Source organism: Acinonyx jubatus, chromosome C1, assembly GCF_027475565.1.
Source record: "Acinonyx jubatus isolate Ajub_Pintada_27869175 chromosome C1, VMU_Ajub_asm_v1.0, whole genome shotgun sequence".
Classification (NCBI taxonomy): Eukaryota; Metazoa; Chordata; class Mammalia; order Carnivora; family Felidae; genus Acinonyx; species Acinonyx jubatus.
The window spans coordinates 111,982,318-112,005,073 of NC_069381.1; the positions used below are offsets into that span (position 1 = coordinate 111,982,318).

General features: G+C 39.5%; 1 protein-coding gene across 6 annotated transcripts in view; it reads right to left on the bottom strand.

Moving 5' to 3' along the window:
* The window catches only part of CNTNAP5 (contactin associated protein family member 5), an 801,874-nt gene that overhangs the window by 122,214 nt on the left and 656,904 nt on the right, over positions 1 to 22,756 (bottom strand). For all 6 annotated transcript variants that reach the window (XM_027056014.2, XM_027056013.2, XM_053214870.1 and 3 more), the window contains 3 exons: positions 17,215 to 17,342; positions 16,864 to 17,034; positions 6,535 to 6,753 (listed from right to left, as the gene is read on the bottom strand). In XM_027056014.2, coding sequence (XP_026911815.1) covers positions 6,535 to 6,753; positions 16,864 to 17,034; positions 17,215 to 17,342 — 518 coding nt within the window. The remainder of the gene's footprint in view (positions 1 to 6,534; positions 6,754 to 16,863; positions 17,035 to 17,214; positions 17,343 to 22,756) is intronic.

Genomic DNA, 22,756 nt, shown 5'->3' on the forward strand with positions numbered 1-22,756 from the left:
CCTCTCTCTGCACCATAAACAGGTCCTGAGATGACCCTCACCATGTAGCCTGACACATGGCTGATGGAGGAGAAAACTGAATCCAAATGTGGCCCTTCTCATCTCTTCTGCAAGACCACCTTCCCCTATACAAGTGGTTTTGAAGCCAAATCCCTTCCTCCCTGGATCAGAAGGAACTTGGTAACAACATGAGAACTGAGTGTAACACTTTGCTGAGGATTGTGGTTACATTTCTTCCCCTCTATCACTTTGTTCAGGGCTTCTCACCTCCTTCCCTGAATCCTCAGCTTTGTCACCAAAGCCTTGGAGAAACCAAAACAGGTTCACTAGGTGGTAGGTGGGGTCCCAGTATCCACATGCCTTGTTGGGTCTGCTTTGTTCCAACCTGGACTTTCTCTGATTGCTAACTCAATGGCATCTTGGCTTAGGGAAAGGAACGAACAACTTCTCACCTCCCTCTGTCCCTCAGACTGGGCCCTTGAATGTCCGGGAGTACTGACTTTATTTTCCAGAAAGATCTGGATTTACTTTCTTTTTATGATTATCACCCCAGCGCTACAGAAATGACACTGCCCTAATTTTTTCGTTAGTCATAAACTTTGATGATGGCATTGCTAGAGGAATGCTTCTAGCATTGGGTTTTTGTGTAGTCTTAACCTCCGGGCTTCTCTCCCTGGGTTGCATGAGAAAACGATGCCGCTTGCCACACTGTACCCTCCTTTAAAAAAGACAATAAGGAGGCACCTGGGTGGCTCAGTCGGTTGAGCGTCCGACTTCAGCTCAGGTCATGATCTCACAGTGTGTGACTTTGAGCCCCACATCAGGCTCTGTGCTAACCGCTTGCTCAGAGCCTGGAACCTGCTTCAGATTCTGTGTCTCCTTCTCTCTCTGCCCCTCCCCTGCTCACGCTTTGTCTCACTCTGTTTCTCAAAAATAAATCAATGTAAAAAAAAAATTAAAAAAAAAATAAAAAAGACAATAAGACTTGTGATAACATTTTACCAAAGACAATCAATCAATCAATCAACCAAACCAAATAAGAAAACACTTTACTTCAACTGGCCATTGTCAACCCAATGGTCTGTACCAGCATATGATGAAATCAGTTTCAGTTAAAACAGAAGAGGTTGTAGGTAAACATTTCAAGTAAGTGTCTGGACCCTTGGGGGAGGGTAAAAAACACTAAAATGGGCTATTGGTATAGGTTAAATGGATTCAACTGTGAACACCTTAAAGAAGAGACAAAATTCTGTAGAAGGGGTCATTTAACCATCCACTCCTCTGAATATAAAAACAGAGCCAATGTTCTTTCAAAACACTTTCAAGCTATAAGAGTGTGATTTTGTGGAGCAGGGGTATTGAGGAAGGAAAATGCATGATGAACCTGGTAGTTCATCACTGTTTTGTGCGTACTGGCTGTTCCTCTAGGTACTTCATATGTAGCAACGAAGCAAAGCAATTCTTGGACTCACCCTGCCAGCCTTCTGCGGTCTCTTACCCACGTCTTAAACTCACCAATAACCATTTCTGGTATTGCTTGTATTAATGGGGAATGTCAGAAATCACGTATTGTTTTCCTAAGAAAAACAATTTAGGTATACCTGATGGACTCCTTACCTTTGAAAAACTAAACTTGTTTGGTAAATTAGATGTTATAATCAAAAATGTATAGGACGTTGAGAAGACAATTATTTCTTTTAATGACAGACGTAATGGTAAGTAACATCCTCCAGGTACAGTGGCTTATATAATAAGTAGGCTAAAAAGTGATTTTTCAGTGACTAATGTGAAAGGGATATCTACCTCCTCCTGTGCTTTGCAACACATTATATCCTCTCAAATAGAATACTGGCCTGTATCAGGAAAGCCATCCCCTTGAGGCACTCACGAGGATAAACGTAAGTGACTTCTCATATAGAGACTCTGGCAGCTCGTGTGTGTGTGTGTGTGTGTGTGTGTGTGTGTGTGTGTGCGCGCGGTTGCATTTTGCCACAGAGAACCCACTTACATGGCGCCAGAGCTGAGTGTTACTGTTCTTTCCTGACTGGCTTCACCACTGACCCCTCCAAGTCAGTCATGCTTCACCTGAAAATGGGACTAAACAGTTCCCCACCAGCATCGAGGTAGGAACAGAAGTTTTAGGGATCTTTTTTAGACTTTATGATGTATCAAGAATCATTTTGTTCTCTTTCACACTCTAGTATTTTCCCCAAGGAGCTAGAAATTGGGCACTGCAGTTTCCTTTGACATACATACACAACTGAGCGCAAAACAACAACAACAAACAACTCCAAAACAAAAGTCCATGAAAGGAAACAATCAACAAAACTAAAAGGCAACCAACGGAATGGGAAAAGATATTTGCAAATGGCATATCGGACAAAAGGCTACCCAAAATCTATAAAGAACTCACCAAACTCCACACCCAAAAAACAAATAATCCAGTGAAGAAATGGGCAGAAAACATGAATAGACACTTCTCTAAAGAAGACATCCATATGGCCAACAGGCACATGAAACGATGCTCAACGTCACTCCTCATCAGGGAAATACAAATCAAAACCAGACTCAGATACCACCTCACGCTAGTCAGAGTGGCTAAAATGAACAAATCAGGAGACTATAGATGCTGGCGAGGATGTGGAGAAACGGGAACTCTCTTGCACTGTTGGTGGGAATGAAAACTGGTGCAGCTTCTCTGGAAAACACTGTGGAGGTTCCTCAAAACTTAAAAATAGATCTACCCTATGACCCAGCAATAGCACTGCTAGGAATTTACCCAAGGGATACAGGAGTGCTGATGCATAGGGGCACTTATACCCCAATGTTTATAGCAGCACTTGGAACAATAGCCAAATTATGGAAAGAACCTAAATGTCCATCAACTGATGAATGGATAAAGAAATTGTGGTTTACATACACAATGGAATACTACTTGGTGTTGAGAAAGAATGAAATATGGCCTTTTGTAGCAACGTGGATGGAACTGGAGAGTGTTATGCTAAGTGAAATAAGTCATACAGAGAAAGACAGATACTATATATTTTCACTCTTATGTGGATCCTGAGAACTTAACAGAAGACCTGGGGGAGGGGAAGGGAAAAAAGGTTAGAGAGGGAGGGAGGCAAACCATAAGAGACTCTTAAAAACTGAGAATAAACTGAGGGTTGATGGGGGGTGGGAGGGAGGGGAAAGTGGGTGATGGGCATTGAGGAGGGCACCAGTTGGGATGAGCACTGGGTGTTGTATGGAAACCAATTTGACAATAAATTTCATATTAAAAGCAACAACAACAACAAACAACTCCAAAACAAAAGTCCATGAAAGACAAAAAAAAAAAAAAAAAAAAAAAAAAAAAAAGAAGAAGGCAGTAAAATCACATGAAAATGAGCCACACAGGCCCATATCTTTAAGAAATGTCTATTCTATAATTGCAGCAAATCTGGAAAGACACAATATCTGATTTGGGGAGAATGAGGATAAGGATGATTACATTCTTAATATAAATAATGGAAATCACATATCCTCGAATCCTGAGGGATCAGTTACCAGATGCTTTGTTTCCATTCTGGAGATAAAGACAAACGGGCATAACGAGGCTAGTGTTTTTCGACCCAGGTCCTGTGGCCTATTGGCAATTGACCTGAGGTACACCCATATGTCTCCATTTGACTTTCCATAGCAAGTACTAGTTCTTGGAGTCCTCTTGTGTCATCTGCACACTGACTGGCACATTCGTAGAGAACAGCAAGCAGAGGGGTGAAACCTCCGGGAGTTTCCACGATGTGACAATGACATGCTCACAGCATACATTTCAGAATCCATGTGCTATGAAGTTTCTCTTGCTCTGTCACAAAAAATGTGACCAGTCGGATGACATAGCTGCCAGTGTCCTTAACCATCATGGTGATAAAAGTCTGAAGATAAAATTACTGATTCCAGTAATCGAGCATGCATTGACTCATGTATGAGCACTTTAAGTTGTCCCATTCCAATGACAGGGGCAGTGCGAGGAGGTACATCCTATTCTATAAAATTCAAGCTGTTTCTGGTACTCAGTAAGCACTCGGGAGCACAGCTCAATACCAGGGATTACAATGCTGACCGATGCTCTGTTTTGATTGAAAGATCCTTTCATGGCCAAAGGTATGCAGACAGACATGTCCAAATGAATACTTAAGTACGGCTACCTTCAACCTATCCCGATGAAGAAGTACCCACCAATGATCTCTTTTTTCTCCCTAGCAAATATAAATATCTGGTGTCTCTAGGTTTCTGAATGACAGGGAATGCAACTCTTCATTTTGATGGCTAGAGCTAAGCAGGGGGGGTTTGTTTTTGTTTTTGAACCACTGAAGTACACAAAATAGAAACACTGGGTCTTCAGCATTTTTGGCTATCGGATACATTTCTAAATGGGCACACTGCTGTATACTAAACAACAGAATGCAAACCAACAGACTAAAGTGACCTCCAACAGTGTGCATTTTTTTTCTTCTTCAAGTACATTAAGACAAATTCAATAAAGCAGAGTAACATCTGAGATGGAACTTATTGGAGAGAAACATAACAGAAACAGGTGCTCTCACCACAGCTGACCTTGGCTTCAGCTCAAGCAAGGAATGTCCTCCAGAGCCATTGACATGCTCCTACAACTCCCTGCCCTTGTGATCAATTCAACTGAAACGTCTTGAGATAAACACCTGCCAGGAAACACAGCTGCGTCTTTTCCCTTTTTGATTTGCACAAAGTTTATCACATATGCAGGTCATATGATAATTTCATAATGACATGAAATTTGCATGAAAGGATAAAAAATATTGTTCCATCTTTATATACACCTTTCCTCCAGAAAGATTCATAAATACTGCCTGAAGATAAATTAAACTTTGGCATGGAATATAATTTATGAAAATTATAAACTACTTGAATTGATTTCACCAAAAAAGACATTAAATCTTGATGACTAGCAAACTTCTTCAGAGAAATGAAATGTGATGTTTAAATAGAATTAAAGCAGCAATATAAATTTTCAAAAATATTTTAAGAGTAAAGCATATCACTCATGTAGGTTATTAATTACGTAAATGCCTTATAATCATAAAAATGCTTTTAATCACTTATATCATAGCTTCTGCTAGAGCAGTAAAACATGACAGATGAAGAAAGAAATATGATTCCTCTTGAGAAGAGAAAATATGACATATTTTGTTACTTTTTTTTCTTTTAGCTGGTGTGCTTTTAGTGACTGCTTTTGTCAGAGTTAAAAGTTGCAAAAACCCAATGTAAGGAAAGAGGTAAGAAATACCCATTGATTGCTGATGACATTTCATTACTAGTAGTAAAGCTATGTAGTGTGAGCGTTGGCTAAAAAATGAATAAGGAAAGAAAATTAAATCTGGGTTGACTAGCACATTTTGGGACTTATTTATATCAGTGTTCTAAGCATCTGAACTTCAAGTTTTATACAAGAGCGGCTTCTTAGCTTTGATATTTTACAATAAACCTAATATTTACAGCTATATTTTGTACTTTAAAGCTTTACAAGCCCTGTTCCACCTACTTTCAAAAAGTCATTTCTAAATTATAGCAAAGAGGCTGACGTTTCCTACCTGGATTCATGTGGCTAAATTCTCTTCCTGTCTTTGTCTCTCGGTCTCTTTTTCTTACACATACACAGAGGCACACACACGTAGCTCTTTGCAAAGAAATTTCATCCCACAATTTATTTTTCAATTCCCATGATCTAACAAGGTACCCGACCTGTTTTCAGTACTCAATGACTATTTATGGAATGAATGAAGGAATGAATGAATGAGTGGACTCAATAAGTGACATTTGAGGCTTTCCAGTCCTTGATGTCAGCACTGGCGATCAGTTTGGATGAATAACCTATCTAGAGGCTGATTGTGAGTCTCAGGAGGGACTGACCAGTGGTGAGATGTCAGCTCGGGAACCAGGCCTGCTTTCCTGTGCAAGTGTAAGGCAACCACCTTCATGATGTTGTTTCAGGGAGTATCAAAGAAGCCCGTGGTAAACAATAGTCCCTTCCCCCACCATAAGCCTGGCGACACATCCCTCTGAGATGCTGTAACATGTTTCACTGCATAGTTATCAACAGTAATCAGGAGTCACGTATCACTAGGAAGGGTGAAGGGTGGCTCACGGACTTAGAGACAACATCTACTGAAGTGTAAATAGCTGATATATTATTTTTCTCTGAGTAGATTTTGACCGTAAGAATGAAAAACAATAGGATTCCTCAGACACCTGAAGATAATATGCACAAGGAAGAAAGATAGAAAGAGTCTGAGACCACCTCAAAATTTGCTAAGGGGTGGCATAATCTCTTATTTCTGTGGCTCATGAAGCTAGAAAAGAAGGATTTATAAAATCACATTTACAATTACGAGTGCTTTAGGATATATTTTAATCATTACTTAGGTCTGAAGCGAAATCGTAATTTTCCTTGGGCCTGGTCATGCAGAGATCTTGGAGGGTTTTAGCACAGAGGGGCCTCAAAATGTCTCTTACCTACAAAGAGCTGGCTGTTCAGCTGCAATCGGAAGTGGCCCTCCTCCGAAGTCTCCCTGGTCATCCTTGGGAGGCTGTCCACCTGGAGTGAAGTCTCCTTGAGGTTCCTTTCAGCCCGGACATAATGCCATTGGTTGTCATTCAGAAGAGAAGGAGAGTGAACTATGAGCTCTACAGGGCCATTCCCAACATCAATGGCAAAAGTGATCTCAGACGGAGCTGAAACCAACAAGAGAAATAGGTAGAAAGTTGAGGGGAGTCGTCAGTGAATGAATGGCACACAACCTGAATGAATGGTATAAATGACTATGCGTCAGTATGAGGTGAAGAGGCCTCCAGCTGAAATCTCTACGACATCGAACTTAGTGTTAATAGTAAAAACTTCCAAATACTAAGTCCCAAGCTCTTTCTCACTCACTGTGAGAATTCAGCCAATAGGATAGGGGCTAGGGACAGAAATGCCAATCTGATAAACATTCATTGGCACCAAGGCTTTGGGTTTTCTGGGTCTATTTTGGCTTCAACTATGCCCTTCATGGATATCTGTAGATACTGGATTCGTGAGCCAGCTACATTCCCGCTGGGAGAAGGTTGACACCCTTGGAGGTCTAGTGTTCTCTATGTTATTTCATTCATACATGTGATTAGAATCATTCAGGCTAATCTTATGACTTTTTTTTTTAAGGAGACTCAGAAAGTTTGAGTGCTTTTTTCAAGGACGTGTCATTGCAAGTAGTGGTGCCTGGGATCAAACACAGGCCCCCATCCACCTCCCATGACCCTTTCTGCCCTTTGATAAAGTTCTGCATCTCACACATGCCAGGGGTCAGTCAGTCAGGGGTAATAACACGTATGATAATGATGATGATGGTGGGGATGATGGTGGTGGTTTGGCCACATAGCCATTGAGCAAGAGAGAAAAAAAGAGAAGTAGCAGGAGTACAACAGGTACAATGAACTCTGCTGAGTGCCATGCTAAGCACTACCCAAAGATTCTGTCATTTGAATCTTTCAAAGAAATCCCTGTGAGAAAGGCATCATTTTTATTCCCATTTTACGAATGAGAAAACTGAAGTTCAGAGAAGTACAACACAGTACAAAGAAGCTGACTCCAAAAGTAGAATTCTTCTCCATTTTTCTCTAGTGAGTAGGTCTTTTCATAGTTTCCATTACTACATAAGAATTTTCTAAATTTGAAGGCTGTGGAGAGGCAAATTATAAATTGATGTCAATAAGAAGACAGTCCCCTTTAAGTCACTGAAGCCTCCCTAGGCAGGACCTTTCCTTCCTTCTCAGCACCTTGGTTGGCCTCTTCTACATTATACCTAAAGCAGGACATGGGTATATATTTGACAAAGTCATCAACTTCCACATCTGAGTAATCAGGTAATCCCAAAGGTCCAATAACCATCCCAGACTACTTCCTCCTCAGCCTTTAAACCCAGAGAATGAGCCTCATTATAAGAAGCCCCCAGTAGGCAGAATTTGCAAGTAACTGAGGATTGAACTGTTTTGCATTCTGGTCAGTGTGGACCTTGACCTAAAGGGAAGGCAGTAAGGTAGAGGCCTTAAAATGGGATTTGACAGCATGGACTCTGGAACCACCATGACTTAAGGCACGTTTCAATCTTGTCACACCTCAATTTTCCCATTTGAAAAATGGGAATAAAAACAGTACCTCATTGTCAGGTTGTTTATGAATTAACCTTGACGAAGTTCACAGGACCTCGCCTGGCACACGAGACATACTCAAAGTGATAGCTATGTCTATTATAGCAGTGGCGTGGCTCAACAACTCAGCTAAATGCCTCGGCTCATAAACCCAGACAGAATTGAAGAGAACAAACTGGGTTCAGCAATTAAAAGATTAAATAAGAGTGAAGTTGGCCCTTTGAGCCATTTCCTGTTTCTTATTCAGGCCACAGATGCTACCTCACAGCACTATATATCTTGAGATCAAATAAACACTAACTGAGAGATAACTGGGTCCTCAATTTATTTCTCTTTATAGAAAACAGGTAAAGATTGGTGAGAATTGGAGAGGAAAATGTTAAAGATTTTTCTAAAAGCCTTCCTGCGAAGCTGGTCTTGTGGATATTAAGTTCTACGTGGACAGCACATCTTTGCAGAGCTCTTGTTCTACTGCTGTATCTGCCGTCACCCCGTGACCCCCCCCCCCCTTCCTTGTTAGGCTTCCTGTCTGGGCTTATCCCTGCTCCAACATTTGTCCTTCTGTTGTATAATGATCTGTTTATGGTCTGTCTCCCCAACTAGTCCACAAACTGTAGATGAACACCTGGTTTATTGGACACCTACCACCAGGGCTTATATATAGGGAGCTCTCATCCAACTAAAGGTTCATTCATTAAAATGTTACACCATATATATTCAATGCAGTTTTGTAAGTTTCTTTCTTTCTTTCTTTCTTTCTTTTTTTCTTTTTCTTTTTTTTTTTTTTTTTGGTTTATACCCAGGTATTAACTTCCTTGGAATTTTTAAAAATTATTATTATTTAATTTTATTTAGGTCAGTATTTAGGACCTACTTTGTTCACCCATTCCCCCCTAGAACTGGGGTTGGGGGGGGGAATCAGTAATGCGATAATCACAGCTAATTGTTTATTGAGTGCTTACCATGAGCCAGACACTCTGCTAAGCATTTTCCATGAATGAACTCCTTAATATTTTAAGCCTCACTCTAGTCTCATAAGACTAGTGTCATAAGGTAACATATTACCCCTGAGGGAATTGAGCTGACAAGTTGTCCTAACCCAGATGGGGCAGAGTCAAGAATTAAATCCAGATGATGTGTCCCTGGAGTTCATTTTTTAACCTACTCTTCCTGTGGAAAAAAAAAATATATATTTGTCTTCCAAACCTATTCAGTGGGGGGAGGAGGGGTCAAAACCTAGAATATATAACATAAGTGCCTGAATACATCTGAACAAGAATAATCTAAGTAAATGAGTGATACTTCCAACACTGACTAGTGACTCTGAGGAGGGCACCAGAAGCAAACGTAAGCCCGCTCTTATTTGTTGGAAGGATGGACGTCACCCGATGGTCCTAGACGGGAAAACCAGAAGCCCTGTGTCAGCCTTATCTCCCGCATGAATTTACCCCCTGGACTTCCCTTCTCCTTCATGTCTCACCAATATCTTCCCTCATCATTTGCTCACCTTTTGGTTGAAGACAAAGCCAAAGTAGCACTCAGCATTCAATGAGTTTTTACCAAGTCAGGCCTTGTGCTAGGCCTTGAGAATGTACAGATGAATGAAATCCAATGAGCTCACAAAGTACTTTCTTTTTATTTTAATTTTTATTTATTTATTTTGAGAGAGAGAAAGAGTTCATGCATGAGTGGGGGAGGGGCAGAGAGAGACAGAGAGGAAGAGAGAGAGAATGAAAGAAGGGACATGTTAAGTGGAGGAAAGTGCATAAGTGCAAGAGACTATCTAGCTAGTATTTCTAGAAGATGAGAAGAAAACTTTTAAGGAGAGTCTCCTGTATAAAGTTCTTCCTTCCTTGAACCCCATGTTGGTGTACTCAGCCCCCACCCCATGTGGGGCATGAGAGAGATCCCAGGGACCATTTATGGACAAAGAAGAAGTCACCTCTCTGACCTTCCACACATACACTGATAAAATGAAAAACATGAACTAGATGAAATATCATTAAACATTTTTGGAGACATGATCTGATGGAAACTCTAGGAAAAAAACACATACCCTTTGCATAAAATTTCAAGGAATTCCTGAATGTCTTCTGTCTCAAATCACAAAGAAAATTCTATTTTCTCTTGAGTCTTAACATTCTTGGGCATTGAGGAAGTGTTGCAAAGCAGAATAAGGAACAGAGAGGTACATTGACTCTGGATTCTGACTCTTAGCAGCAGTGTGACTCGGGTTACTAACCAGGGTCACCTTCCTCATCTGCATATTGGAGTAAGACTTGAACAATGAAAATCATAGCGCAGTATCTTGATCATCAACAGGAGTGTTTGAGAGCAAAATAAGTAATAAATGTAAAATTTTTAGTACAGTGTCTATTCAGAGAAGACACTCAATAATTTAGTCTGAATATATTATATATTATATTATATTATATTATATTATATTATATTATACTATATTATATTATATCATATAAATGTATAAATCTAATTACTATTAATATTAATTTTACCATTCTCTGGAGATCTGAGGATTCCATCTTCAAATTCTCATCCTATTTGGTAATCTCTTTGGTAATATTCTTGATATGATACCACTAAACATCACAACTCAAGTCTCTTTCTCTCTTCCCCCCGATATACATACATATATATATATATATATATATATATATATACACACACACATATATATATATTACATATCTATATGGATGTATGTCATGTATACATATTTTATCCACATATTTCATATATATATCTCCATACACACACACACACACACACACACACACACACACATATATTTCCATACAGATAACATATATGAAATATGTATATCTCACTCACTTTTTCCATGGGCTTGAAGGCCAGCAGAATATGCCACCCCAAAATATGCTACTTTAAAATCAGGTTGATTTTGAGTGAAGGCAACTGAGAAGAAGCAGAGACAAGGAAAAACTCCTTGCTCTCCTCCGGTGTATGTAAGGCAGGTCATAAATTGACAAAGATGTCCTTCCTTTCCTCTCTACCAGGACAAAAGTTAATTGCTTGGAGACAACTGTAGACTCTATCAGCCTACCAAACATCTCTGCATAACAAACTTTACTAACTAGTCTTAATCTCTGCTGTTCGAAACCTAAAACTGCCTTCTTTTGTCCGATTATCTCTCCATAAATTTATTATTCCCTGTTGAACATGCTATATAATAAGCTGTAGTTCTTTTTTTCTATACTTTTTTGATTTTATTTATTTATATGAGAGAGACAGAGACGGTGCAAGTGGGGGCAGGGACAGAGAGAGAGGGAGAGAGAATCCCAAGCAACTCTGCACTGCTAGTGCAGAGCCGAATGCAGGGCTTGAACTCATGAAACTGCGAGATCATGACTTGAACTGACATCAAGAGTTGCAAGCTTAAATGACTGAGCCCCTCAGGCACCCCAGTAAGCTGCAGTTCTAGGCTATCGCTTTGAGTTACTCATTTTTCTCTATACAACTCCCATGAACACATGATGTGCGCTTGTCAATAAACTTTCGTTTGTTTTCTCTTGTCACTCTTTTATTATAGGGGTCTCAACCAAGAACTGAAAAGTTAAGAAGGAAATTATTTTTCCTCCTTTATAGTCTTTAGGGAAAGCTAGTCCCCCTTCCAGGTGTAAAGGTGGGCCTTAGAAAAACCACTCAGCAATCTTTCCTTTCATGGCCAGAAGCATTGGTCATAGGGGGTCAAGTGAGTTGCCTATCAGCAGGATTGTGTGGATAGCTGGCAAAGAAGTGATTTCCCACCAGTTGAAATGTTGCCCTCCTGTGAGGGTGCAGTAGCTTTAGACTGAGGGAGATATTCACAAGTCAGTGCAAGAAGAGAAATAAATTAAACCGCAGATAACATTATTAAACTGATGAATCCAACCAGAAATAAAGTGCCCCACCAATTCTGGACTTAGTCGCATGTTTCAGTACCAGTGAATTCCCATCCTTGTACCTGCCAGTTCAGATCAAGTTTTCTTTTTTCTTTTTCTTTTTTTTTTAAGTTTATTTATTTATTTTGAGAGAGAGAACATGAATGGGGGAGGTGCAGAGAGAGGGAGAAACAGAATCCCAAGCAGGCTCTGCACCTTCAACACAGAGCCTGGCATGGGACTTGAACGCACAAACCGTTGAGATCATGACCTGAGCTGAGATCAAGAGTCCGATGCTTAACCAACTGAACCACACAGGCGCCCCTGAGTTTTCTTTTAATTGCAGCCAAATATGTCTGATTCGCATATGGGTGTCATAAACCCCATTTTGCACAAGTAACCACTAAAGGGGTGACAGACATGCTCACAATTAAACAGAGTAATGGTACCACATTGAATCCACATGGGGTTCCAAGCAATATGGCCCCCTCGACTCTCAACAGCCATTTCTTTCTGCTCTTCCTCACCTACTCCAAAATATTGATTTCCACGGGCACAGCCATTGTGAGATAATGGCCAAAACAGCTGATTTTTCTTTTCTTAGTCTCATTTGAAATAGATGCACTAATAAGACTTGAGGACATTGTAAAATGTCTTGCTTCTTTTAGAATACGGACTAATGTCAACACTACAAAATTCACAGGTGTTAGCTGGAAGTGCCCCAGAAAGAAATGGATTGAAAATTTCACAGACATTTCTTGTTTCCTGTCGAACAACATGGATTTATCAACTTTGGAAGCTTCTGTTCAGATAGTTATAGAGGAACACTCCTTGGGGATGGAAGAGAAATCTATTCTGAGCCACTTCATGTGTTTAAAGACCATTTCCTTTATAAGTAGCTGATCTGTAGAAGTATCTTGTCATGAACCCCTTAGGGTGAACATTCTATCTGCAGAAAAGGTATAGGATGAGTGCAGCTATTAATAAGAAATGCAAGATTCCTTTCAATTTTTTTCCTTTAAAATTTTTTTAACATTTATTCATTTTTTTTATTTTTTTTAACGTTTATTTATTTTTGAGACAGAGAGAGACAGAGCATGAACAGGGGAGGGGCAGAGAGAGAGAGGGAGACACAGAATCAGAAGCAGGCTCCAGGCTCTGAGCCATCAGCCCAGAGCCCGACGCAGGGCTTGAACTCACGGACCGTGAGATCGTGACCCAAGCTGAAGTCGTACGCTTAACCGACTGAGCCACCCAGGCGCCCCAACATTTATTCATTTTTAAGAGTGAGAGAGACAGAGCATGAATGGGGGAGGGGCAGAGAGAGAGAGACACACACACAGAATCCGAAGCAGGCTCCAAGCTCTGAGCTGTCAGCACAGAGCCCAACGTGGGGCTTGAACTCACGGACTGTGAAATCATGACCTGAGCTGAAGTTAGACGCTTAACCAACAGAGCCACCCAGGCGCCCCCAATTTTTTTCCTTTTAAATAATAACAATAAAATAAAATAAAATATTCTGAAAATCATGAAGTCTTGTACTTTAAAATTTTTATATAAAATCTTGTTTCCAAAACATATACGCTCTTCAACCTGGTGAAAAAGTGTACAGCAAACAATCATGTCAATAGATTTTAAAATTTTCACCAAATTTAATACCACCTGCATTTCAACATTTCTATACAACCAAAAGGACAAAATACAGTACCAGAAAGTACAAACAAATTGGACACTGAAATGTAATTAACACTAAATCATTGCTCATTACCTTGTGATAATATGCCATGACATTTGCTGCTGCTTTAATGAATCAAAAGGCCTCGGGGTCTGATTTTTATTAAATTTACATTGAGGTTATTATATCCATATTATGCAAAGGTTGGCACTCAACTCCACATTTTCAGAGCCTGGCCAAGTTAGATATGAGAGATCTTCTTTCACATTAAAGCCACAAGAGCTTCCTCCCATTAATAGTCTAAATTGTTGGAGTAAAAGGAGGTTAAAACTACCAATTAAGAAGATCTCTTTCCTTGTACGTATTGTGCTATAACTGCAAAAGAAACACTTAGCTGCTTGGTGATTTGAAAGGACTGGTGCAAACACCTCAGTCATCTCCTCCAGCTAGCGCTTGGGCTCTTTTCCTAAAGCTCTGAAATTTCCAAGCTTCTGTTGCTAAGACATTACTTTCAAGGGTATTTCATGCAGTCAGATCATTATTCGAATATGGGTCAGTTGCCTTAATCAAATACAGAAAGCATCCATTTAGACACAGATAAATGAGGGGCGCCTGGGTGGCTCAGTCGGTTAAGTGTCCAGCTTCAGCTCAGGTTATGATCTTGCGGTTTGTGAGTTTGAGCCCCATGTGGGGCTTTGTGCTGACAGCTCAGAGCCTGGAGCCTGCATCAGATTCTGTGTCTCCCTCTCTCTCTGCCCCTCCCCCGCTTGTGCTCTCTCTCTCTCCCTCTCTCTCAAAAATAAACATTAAAAAAAATTCAGACACAGAAAAATGAGGCATCTAATGACAAGTGCAAGTTACAGCCATGGGCATAACAAGAGCAACATGATAGGAACAGCCCATTCTTTTAGAAGAAGTAAGTTGGGGGGCGGGGCAGTCACTGAGTATAGAAAATTGGAAAACCAGCGAAAGCAACCAAAAACAGCAATTCTAAACAATCTCAGGGAAAAAAAAAAAACATTCCTCCTCCAAAAAAAACCTTTTCTTGGTCTAAGTTCTAACAAATGCTGATGTTAGTATGAATTTTTAATAATGTATATGTAAGCTTCAAATAGCACATTTTATTACTCACCACTTAATAAATATTATATTCAAGAGGGAAGTTAATGCAGAGAACTCCAGATATACCTTTGGCTCCTGAACATGCAGACTTAAACATATGTGCTTAGTCTTAAAAGTAAGAATTCAGCTTCTCATTTCTCATTTTTACAATTATCATGCAATCATTGTTTAACTCAAGACTACTGTTAGAAGACACAAATACACATTATCACAGGCCTTGTGGACGCAAACTGCACCCAGGAGAGCTTGAGCAACAACAAACCTTTAGGAACTCTATGAGATTTTACCAAATAGAATAGTGATCTGTGATGGATTTTCCAGGCAAAATTTTTAGTGGATTTTTTTAATGATTGCAGAGATATCTAAAAGCTGTTAGAATTGATTCTGAAGAAAACACGTAGAAAGAATTGCAACTCCTGGAATTTATGGTAAATAAAATATTTTTTTGAATATCTACCAAACTTAATTTTTTTAAAGTTTATTTATTTTCAGAGAGAGGGGGAGAGAGAGAGTGGGGGAAGGGCAGAGGGAGAGGGAGAGAGAGAGAGAATCCCAAGTAGGTTCCGCACCTACAGCGCTGAGCCTGACGCGGGGCTGGAAACCACGAACCATGAGATCATGACCTAAGCCGAAACCAAGAGTCAGACGCCCAGCCAACTAAGCGACAGAGGTGCCCCTCTATGAAGCTTATCTTTATGTTTAAAACCTTTCCTAAAATTTACATGTCTGTTGCTTGATGAGAAAAAAAACTTTTTTTCATTTAAAATTCATTAAAACTTTTTTTCATTTACTTTCATGTAAAAGTAAAAGTAAATACTTTCATCAAAGTAAAAGTATTCTTTGATCAGTATAAGAGAAGATAGATGGACAAATCTGATTATACTGTTTTGAACAGGCACATGTGAAGATAATCAGTTTTGATGAAGTCATCCACAAATTTGCAGAAATAAAGTCAAATGAACAGACATTTGAATATGACTATTACCGGAACAAAGCAATACACAGGGATGTTTTCCCCCTTTTTATTTTAAAATTAGAAAATTTTCATGTACTACATTGTCTTTTCTTTTTTGTATTGGAAATTTTGATTGGCATGATAATATACAGGAGTTCAATATTAGCACATTTTGCCATTTGCATTTCTATTAGTTTCCATTTAGCTTTATGATCATTAATGAATACAACTTGAATATAGGAGATGGGATGTTAGAAAATGAGCCACGTCCTGGGGTAAAATTTAGGAGGTACAAGTGGTAGAGAAACAATGGGGATTCTGATTGGATAGTCACACACTCCTAATGGTGGGAAATAAATCAGGAAATCACTTTCAGAGCAAAAGTACAGTAAAAAAAAGTAGACCCCAAATGTGAATAGAATGCACAATAAGAACACATTCAGCTTCCCATGGAAATTATACTGAAAAAGTTTTGGGGTGTGGAAGGTTAAAGTCAAAGGTGAGAAGTACCCCTGGACAGATAAAGGACTCTGTAATAGGTACCTATGGAGATTTGAGGATGACCCTATTTTGAAAATTTTTTAATGTTTATTTATTTTTGAGAGAGAGAGAGAGAGAGGCAGAGTGTAAGTGGGCAAGGGGTAGAGAGAGAGGGAGACACAGAATCCAAAGCAGGCTCCAGACTCTGAGCTGTCAGCACAAAGCCAGGGGTGGGGCTTGAACCTGGTGAATCCCGAGACCATGACCTGAGTGGAAGTAGGACGCTAAACCGACTGAGCCACCCAGGCGCCCCAAAGAATGCCCTATTTTGAAGAGAGAACAACTAAATACCGATAGGTAATAATGAAACAAAAAGCATTAGAAGGAACCAGAAATTATCATGGCTATTTTTACAAATGTCCAGAGTTATTAATCTGATAGTATCCACATATACTAGTTGTTAGTGGTGAAGATAACACACGAACTTCTGTTGGCATTACATTAAATTCATAAATGAGGGCACTTACAGCTTATTTCAAGTCGGATGAAGTCTTTAATGCCAAGGTTTTCTAGGAAAACTCCCGATAAAGCCGTGGTTTTGAAAAAGAAGGAAATATCAGCACTGAACTCCGCATGGAAGGTGGGAAAGTGGAGGTAAGAGGCTTCTGTGTAAAATGATACCGCATTCCAGAAGTGCCCTGCAAATGAAAAAAAATCCTTAAGCGTGATTCATTGTTTTGGAATGGGATAGAGAAAAGCAATGGGCATGTGAATAATTTTCAAGACTGAGGGACACTGCAGGGAAAAGGGATAAGGGAATAAAAACATCTTGTGCTTATGTAATGAAGAGAGAAAGCTTCTTTCCATTTAGTACTCACGGTCACCATAGCAACGCAAGGGACCAATTCTCCAAGCAGCTTCTGAGTTTGATCTGTTGGTATCAGTGATAACTATCTGAGTGACAGGCAAGTGGTCTTTGAAGGAAAGAAAGCCAGTATCATTTGTCCTGCAAAACATAAATTTAAGAAAAAAAGAGGAGAAAATATGGATTATGTAGGGACTCCTTCTCCAAGACTCTTCTTTTCCGAGGTGATTTGGGTGGTTGTAGCAGCAGGGTGGGGGCAGGGATGGGGGAGACAGAAGGCTCTTCATCTCATAAGCATATGCAAAAGACTGGAATGCTAATTACAAAATCCTTGGCCAGCTTCCAAAAACCAGTGGCATTTACATTTTCCCTAAGTCTTTCCAGAAACACAGGTAATTTACAGAGCTTGCTGTGGCTTGCTGTACTAACAGCACCCCACCTGCACGATGCAGTGCTGATGTAACATCAAACATCGGCTCTCAGCCACAAAGAGATTGGGTAGCTCAGTAACTGACTTGAAATAGGGGCCACAAATCCCACTTGAAATCACTCCAAGGACTTGTTTCAGCCTCCTGCCTCCAGATTCTGATCAGCTTAGGATGTTTCTTATCACCTTTTTAACTCTAGGTAAAAACAAGTCTCTAGAGTTACTGGTTTATTGCTTTTCATTGTGCTCTATGTTTTAAAGATGTTGGTAGTTAAGGGCTTGGGCTTTGTCTTTGTTAATTATGCAGCTGGAGAACTAACTAGTCACCCTGTGGCAAAAAAAAAAAAAAAAAGTTAAAAATAAATGGATGAAGCTATTGTTTTTCCCTTTTTTAAAGCTGTGTTTTTTGACTCATGGTAAGGACAAACCATTTAATAACTGAGAGAATAAAAGTGTAGGTAAGAAACTGGCATTGAATGAATGTTTTGAGCCAGAAACATACCAGCGGATATTTTTTTCCCAGACAGCACCCTTATGCAGTGGGTACCATTATTTTCCTTCACAGATGAGGAAACTGAGGCTCAGAGACATCAGATAACTTGCCTAAGTTCACAGGACACAAGGGGCAGAGGCTCAGTCACATGCTCAGTATCTACCCTGCATCTAAATTTAACAAGCGTGCCATAAATAGCCTGGTGTAAATTTAACATATATGTATACACATATATTTTAAGACTTTGAAGATGCCTGTATATTGTGTATGTCATCCTGACATGATAATTTGAAACTCATGACTAACAAAAGACTGAAATTTCTGAAAGACGGGGCAAAAAAAATACAAAATGTTTTATACCACAGCGAGTCTTGAGATAGTAACCAACATTCTTCAATAGCCTTTTTAAGCGTGCAAGGCAAACTCTGCGTTATGCTCTTGTTCCATTTTACTGATCTGAGCATCAGGTTCCCTGCTAGAAAAGATGATGGGGCATTTTTCATGTCCATGTTTCATCCATCAGGCATGCTACCAACTTAAAATGACAAGCCAAACTCAATCCTATGGGGGCAGTCTGAGAACCCCACAGAGTGGGCTGGACTCTCCACCTATACAACCTCAGTTAAGCACTGGATGGATCATCTTGCCTGTGCCTGGGAATTGGGAGACCCAGAACCGCGCACCAACATTCAAGGCAAAGTAACAACAACACAAAGAAGCAGATTCATACTGGTTGTCTCTCTGTAGTCACAAAGAAGTCAACAAAACACTCAAAACACACTCAAAACCAATGTTATATTTCATTAGCATTGTATAGCATGTACATCTCTGAGTTTAGAGACCAAGAAAACAGTATCCCAAATTCTTAACTGGGAAGCCTGGCAGCAGTAATGTGATGTAATGCTTCAAGGACATAGTTTTAGAAGCACACAGATTGGTTCTGGAAGCCCAAGTCCCCAGTTCCTAGCTGTTTTAACTTGGGCAAATCATTTTATTTCTGAGATTCCATGGAGTCCTCAATTTTAACATGGAGATAAAGTCTATACCACAGAGTTATTGAACAAATTAAATGAGATCATATAGTCACTTAGCATGGTGCCTGAGCTATGGTAACTGTTCAGAAATGGTGGTGATAATACTCATTTTAGTTCTTATCTTTGTCCCTGAACCCTCTGCAGCCTCAGACAAGTCAATCCATTTTTTCACACCTCCAGCTATGATTCTGTATTGAATATCGCCTACTATACAAAACACTACAGAAAATTAAATGTTAAGTTTTGGCATCCAACTCACGAGATTTGGAGAAAAACCTACCAATCCATCTTGGTTATAAATAAATGAAATATTCACCTGCACACATACCCTTCAGGTCAAGTAGCCAAAAAGGTAAAGAAATGCACTAATCCATTTTCTACTATTTGAGTACCATATTTAGAGGCCATTCAAAGGGCCGGGCATAAGACTTTAGTTTATGTTTCAAAGGATTTCTATGAATGTTACAAAGACACAGAATAAAATTTGAGTCTTCATACTCCAATATCTTTTCAAGCAGAGAATTCAAAGCAAATTCCACATAGTCAAAGTAGAATACAGACAAACACATATGCAACCCTGAAGAAACCATTTTGCTTTAGGATTTTCTCTCCACTTTCATTTTCAGGGTGAAAATGTTTGATTCTGAAGCCTGTCAATCAAAGCTAACTACTGCCTCCCTCACACACTTGACACCTTGTCTGCCTTAATTTGATGTCCTGGGTTAAAGTGCTGTAATAAAGAAACAGCACTCTAAGGATAAAAATCTCTTCCAAATAACAGAGAAAAAAGTTTGATGATGCAAGACACAATACCAAAAATGGTTTTTTTTTTAATCTGACAACTAAAAAAAAAAAAAAAAAAAAAAAAAAAAAAAGAAGTTGCTTTCCAAAGTTGTTGAATTATGATAGACACAGGGGCCAAATGAGTAATTCCCTACAAGGGCCAAATAAGTAGTAAAAATGAGTGAAGCCAGTTTTGTGTTAGATAATACATGGAACCTGACACATACGTTCAAGCAAGAGAGAGGAAAACTGGTCGAAAACAGTTGTTCTGGCTAAAGGAGACAGTGAATCCATTAATAACAAGTAATAATGATATTCATGAATGTAAAACAAGTGGGTAAGATGGAATATTAGTGTAAAACTTCTCAATTTTTAAACCTTGACAAAGGATTTAAAATTCTATAAGAAAGAAAGAAGGAGAGAAAGAAAGAAAGAAAGAAAGAAAGAAAGAAAGAAAGAAAGAAAGAAAGAAAGAAAGAAAGTGACTGGGAGGGAGGAAGGAAGGAAGGATATGGTGGGAGCCAACACTGCACTGGCCAATAAAATGCAGGTGAGGGTTGTGTGCAGACTATGAGCAATCTAGGTGTCAACAATATTTTGCGTATTTATTCATGCTCTTAATGTCACAGGGAGAAGAAAAGTGGATTTAATTCAATTTGTGAGTGATAGGTATGATTTCAAAGTATCAATGGGTAGGATACCTGGGGGCTTTGGTGGTGGATTTTAACCATACGATGATACCCAGTGATACAAATTAGGGTGGTGCCTAGTGATAAGTAGGGAGTCTAGAGCTATACATTTCTTTCCACACATTGACTTGTTTTCCTTTCTCTTTTGTTTGAACTTACCTTCTTAAGGGCACACATTTATAGACTTTGTCTTCCTTTGGAACAATATGCGAGCCTATTCCTAAGGGTACAGGGCACTTAAGTACTTTATAAGTGCAGAAGCCATTGTGTTGTAGTGGAAAAGCACTGCCATTTTGACCAGACTGTTATGGGTTGAATCCATGTGTCTCAAGACACTAGTTATAAAATGTCAGTGAGGTCACTCTGGGCCTCAGTTTCCTTACCTCTAAAATGGGGATAATAATATCAATTTGTTTTTTTTTTTAATAATACCAATTTGATACTATATAAATGGAAGGAGATAACGTATATAAAACCACACACTAACACAAGGTGGGGATTCAATAATTATTAGAATTCCCTGTAAGTTTTGAAATTTTAAAAAAATGAAATAAAAAGAATTTTTTAAAGAAAAATAACAAAGGGAGCTTCACGGGTGGCATGAATGAGCAGAAGGCAGTCAGTGACTCCAGCTTCTGGAGGCTGCAAGGGTACAAAGGACAGACATGTGGTCCTCAGGAAACACACAAGGGTCAATGAAAGGACATGTAAGAGAAATGTGGTCTCCCCTTCCTTTTATTATCTGCATCTTGGGATTTTACCAAATTCAGAATTGCAGAGGCAAAAAGGGTCCACTGATTTCTTTAGTGAATCACTGGGGTAAAATATGGTGAAAAGTCACATGCTGTCATTTATTTTTCCATCAGCCAATTTTAGTTCACTTCTGCTCGGTAAGCTGCTTTTAGTAGAGTCATTTGGGTAACTCAACCTATCAAGAGAGATTTTTGTTTCCTTTTTACATTGTTATTGCTTTCAGTCACTCCAAAGAAAAATAAATAATAAATAAATAAATAAATAAATAAATAAATAAATATCATTATGCATAAGGTAGAAAAATCTAGAAAATTATGCAAAAACTTAAGGCCCCAGCTAACTTTGAAGCCCTTGTGCATGAATCTGAGTGCATCAGTCTCAAGACCCTCAGCACACTCTTCCCTTGAGCTGGTGGCATAATGCCCTTCACCTTCCATGGCTGGGTGGGAAGAATGGCCAACTAAATGCCCATGAGCAAGTTTGCAAGTCTGAAGAACTGTATTCATGTTTGCCAGTAATTCCACCCTAACTTTGGTTAAGGCAATTATTTCCCTTTGGTCTTCGTTCTTAAGACTTTCTAATAAAAATGACATAGGGGATTAGACTGAAGGTTGGCTCTCACTTGGTTGTCAAAAAAGCGAATGCAAGCATCGACTGTGGCCACATATGCAAGTCCACACCAGGAGGCCATATCTATTCCCTTGTTCCCTATGCTGACCAGAACATGTCTGGAGGCTTGTTTTCCATTCCCAGCATAAGAAACACGAGGGGCAAAACAAGACAATTTTGCAAATATTTAAACATGTCAGAAACTATAGTTCTTCTAAAACATTCTAGAAACTTGAAACCAGAGTGCTCTTCTCAAATAGATGGGAGAAAACAAAACCAGGACTGGGTATATGAATACAGCCAAAGTCCACCCAATATTACCTTATTATTAGGAAATTTTCATGACCCTCAAGATTTTATGAGTATAAAATTAATTAAGAAAATACTACCACAAATGGAGATTTTTGGAGGCCTGGTTTGACTGATCTGCTCTGGATATGAACAGAAGTAGCATTCACTAGTGCCAGGAAAGTTCTTCACAGAACTGTCTGCAATCTCCCTCTTTATCTCCTGGCCCTCTTCTCCCCCAACCAGCCTTCTCTCCTTTCATGCCATGGCAGCCCCACTCACTGAATTGCTAACTTCCATGAATATGTCAGCCCCTAACTCATTCCACTCTGTGGCAGCATTTCACAGCGTTGCCTTCCTTCCTGTCACAGACACAATGAACACATAATCTTTCAGCTGCCTACCGAACACCTTCCTTGGATGTCAACTGTCATCTCTAACGAATATGCCCCAGCCCCCTCCACTTGTCGCTGCTCCAG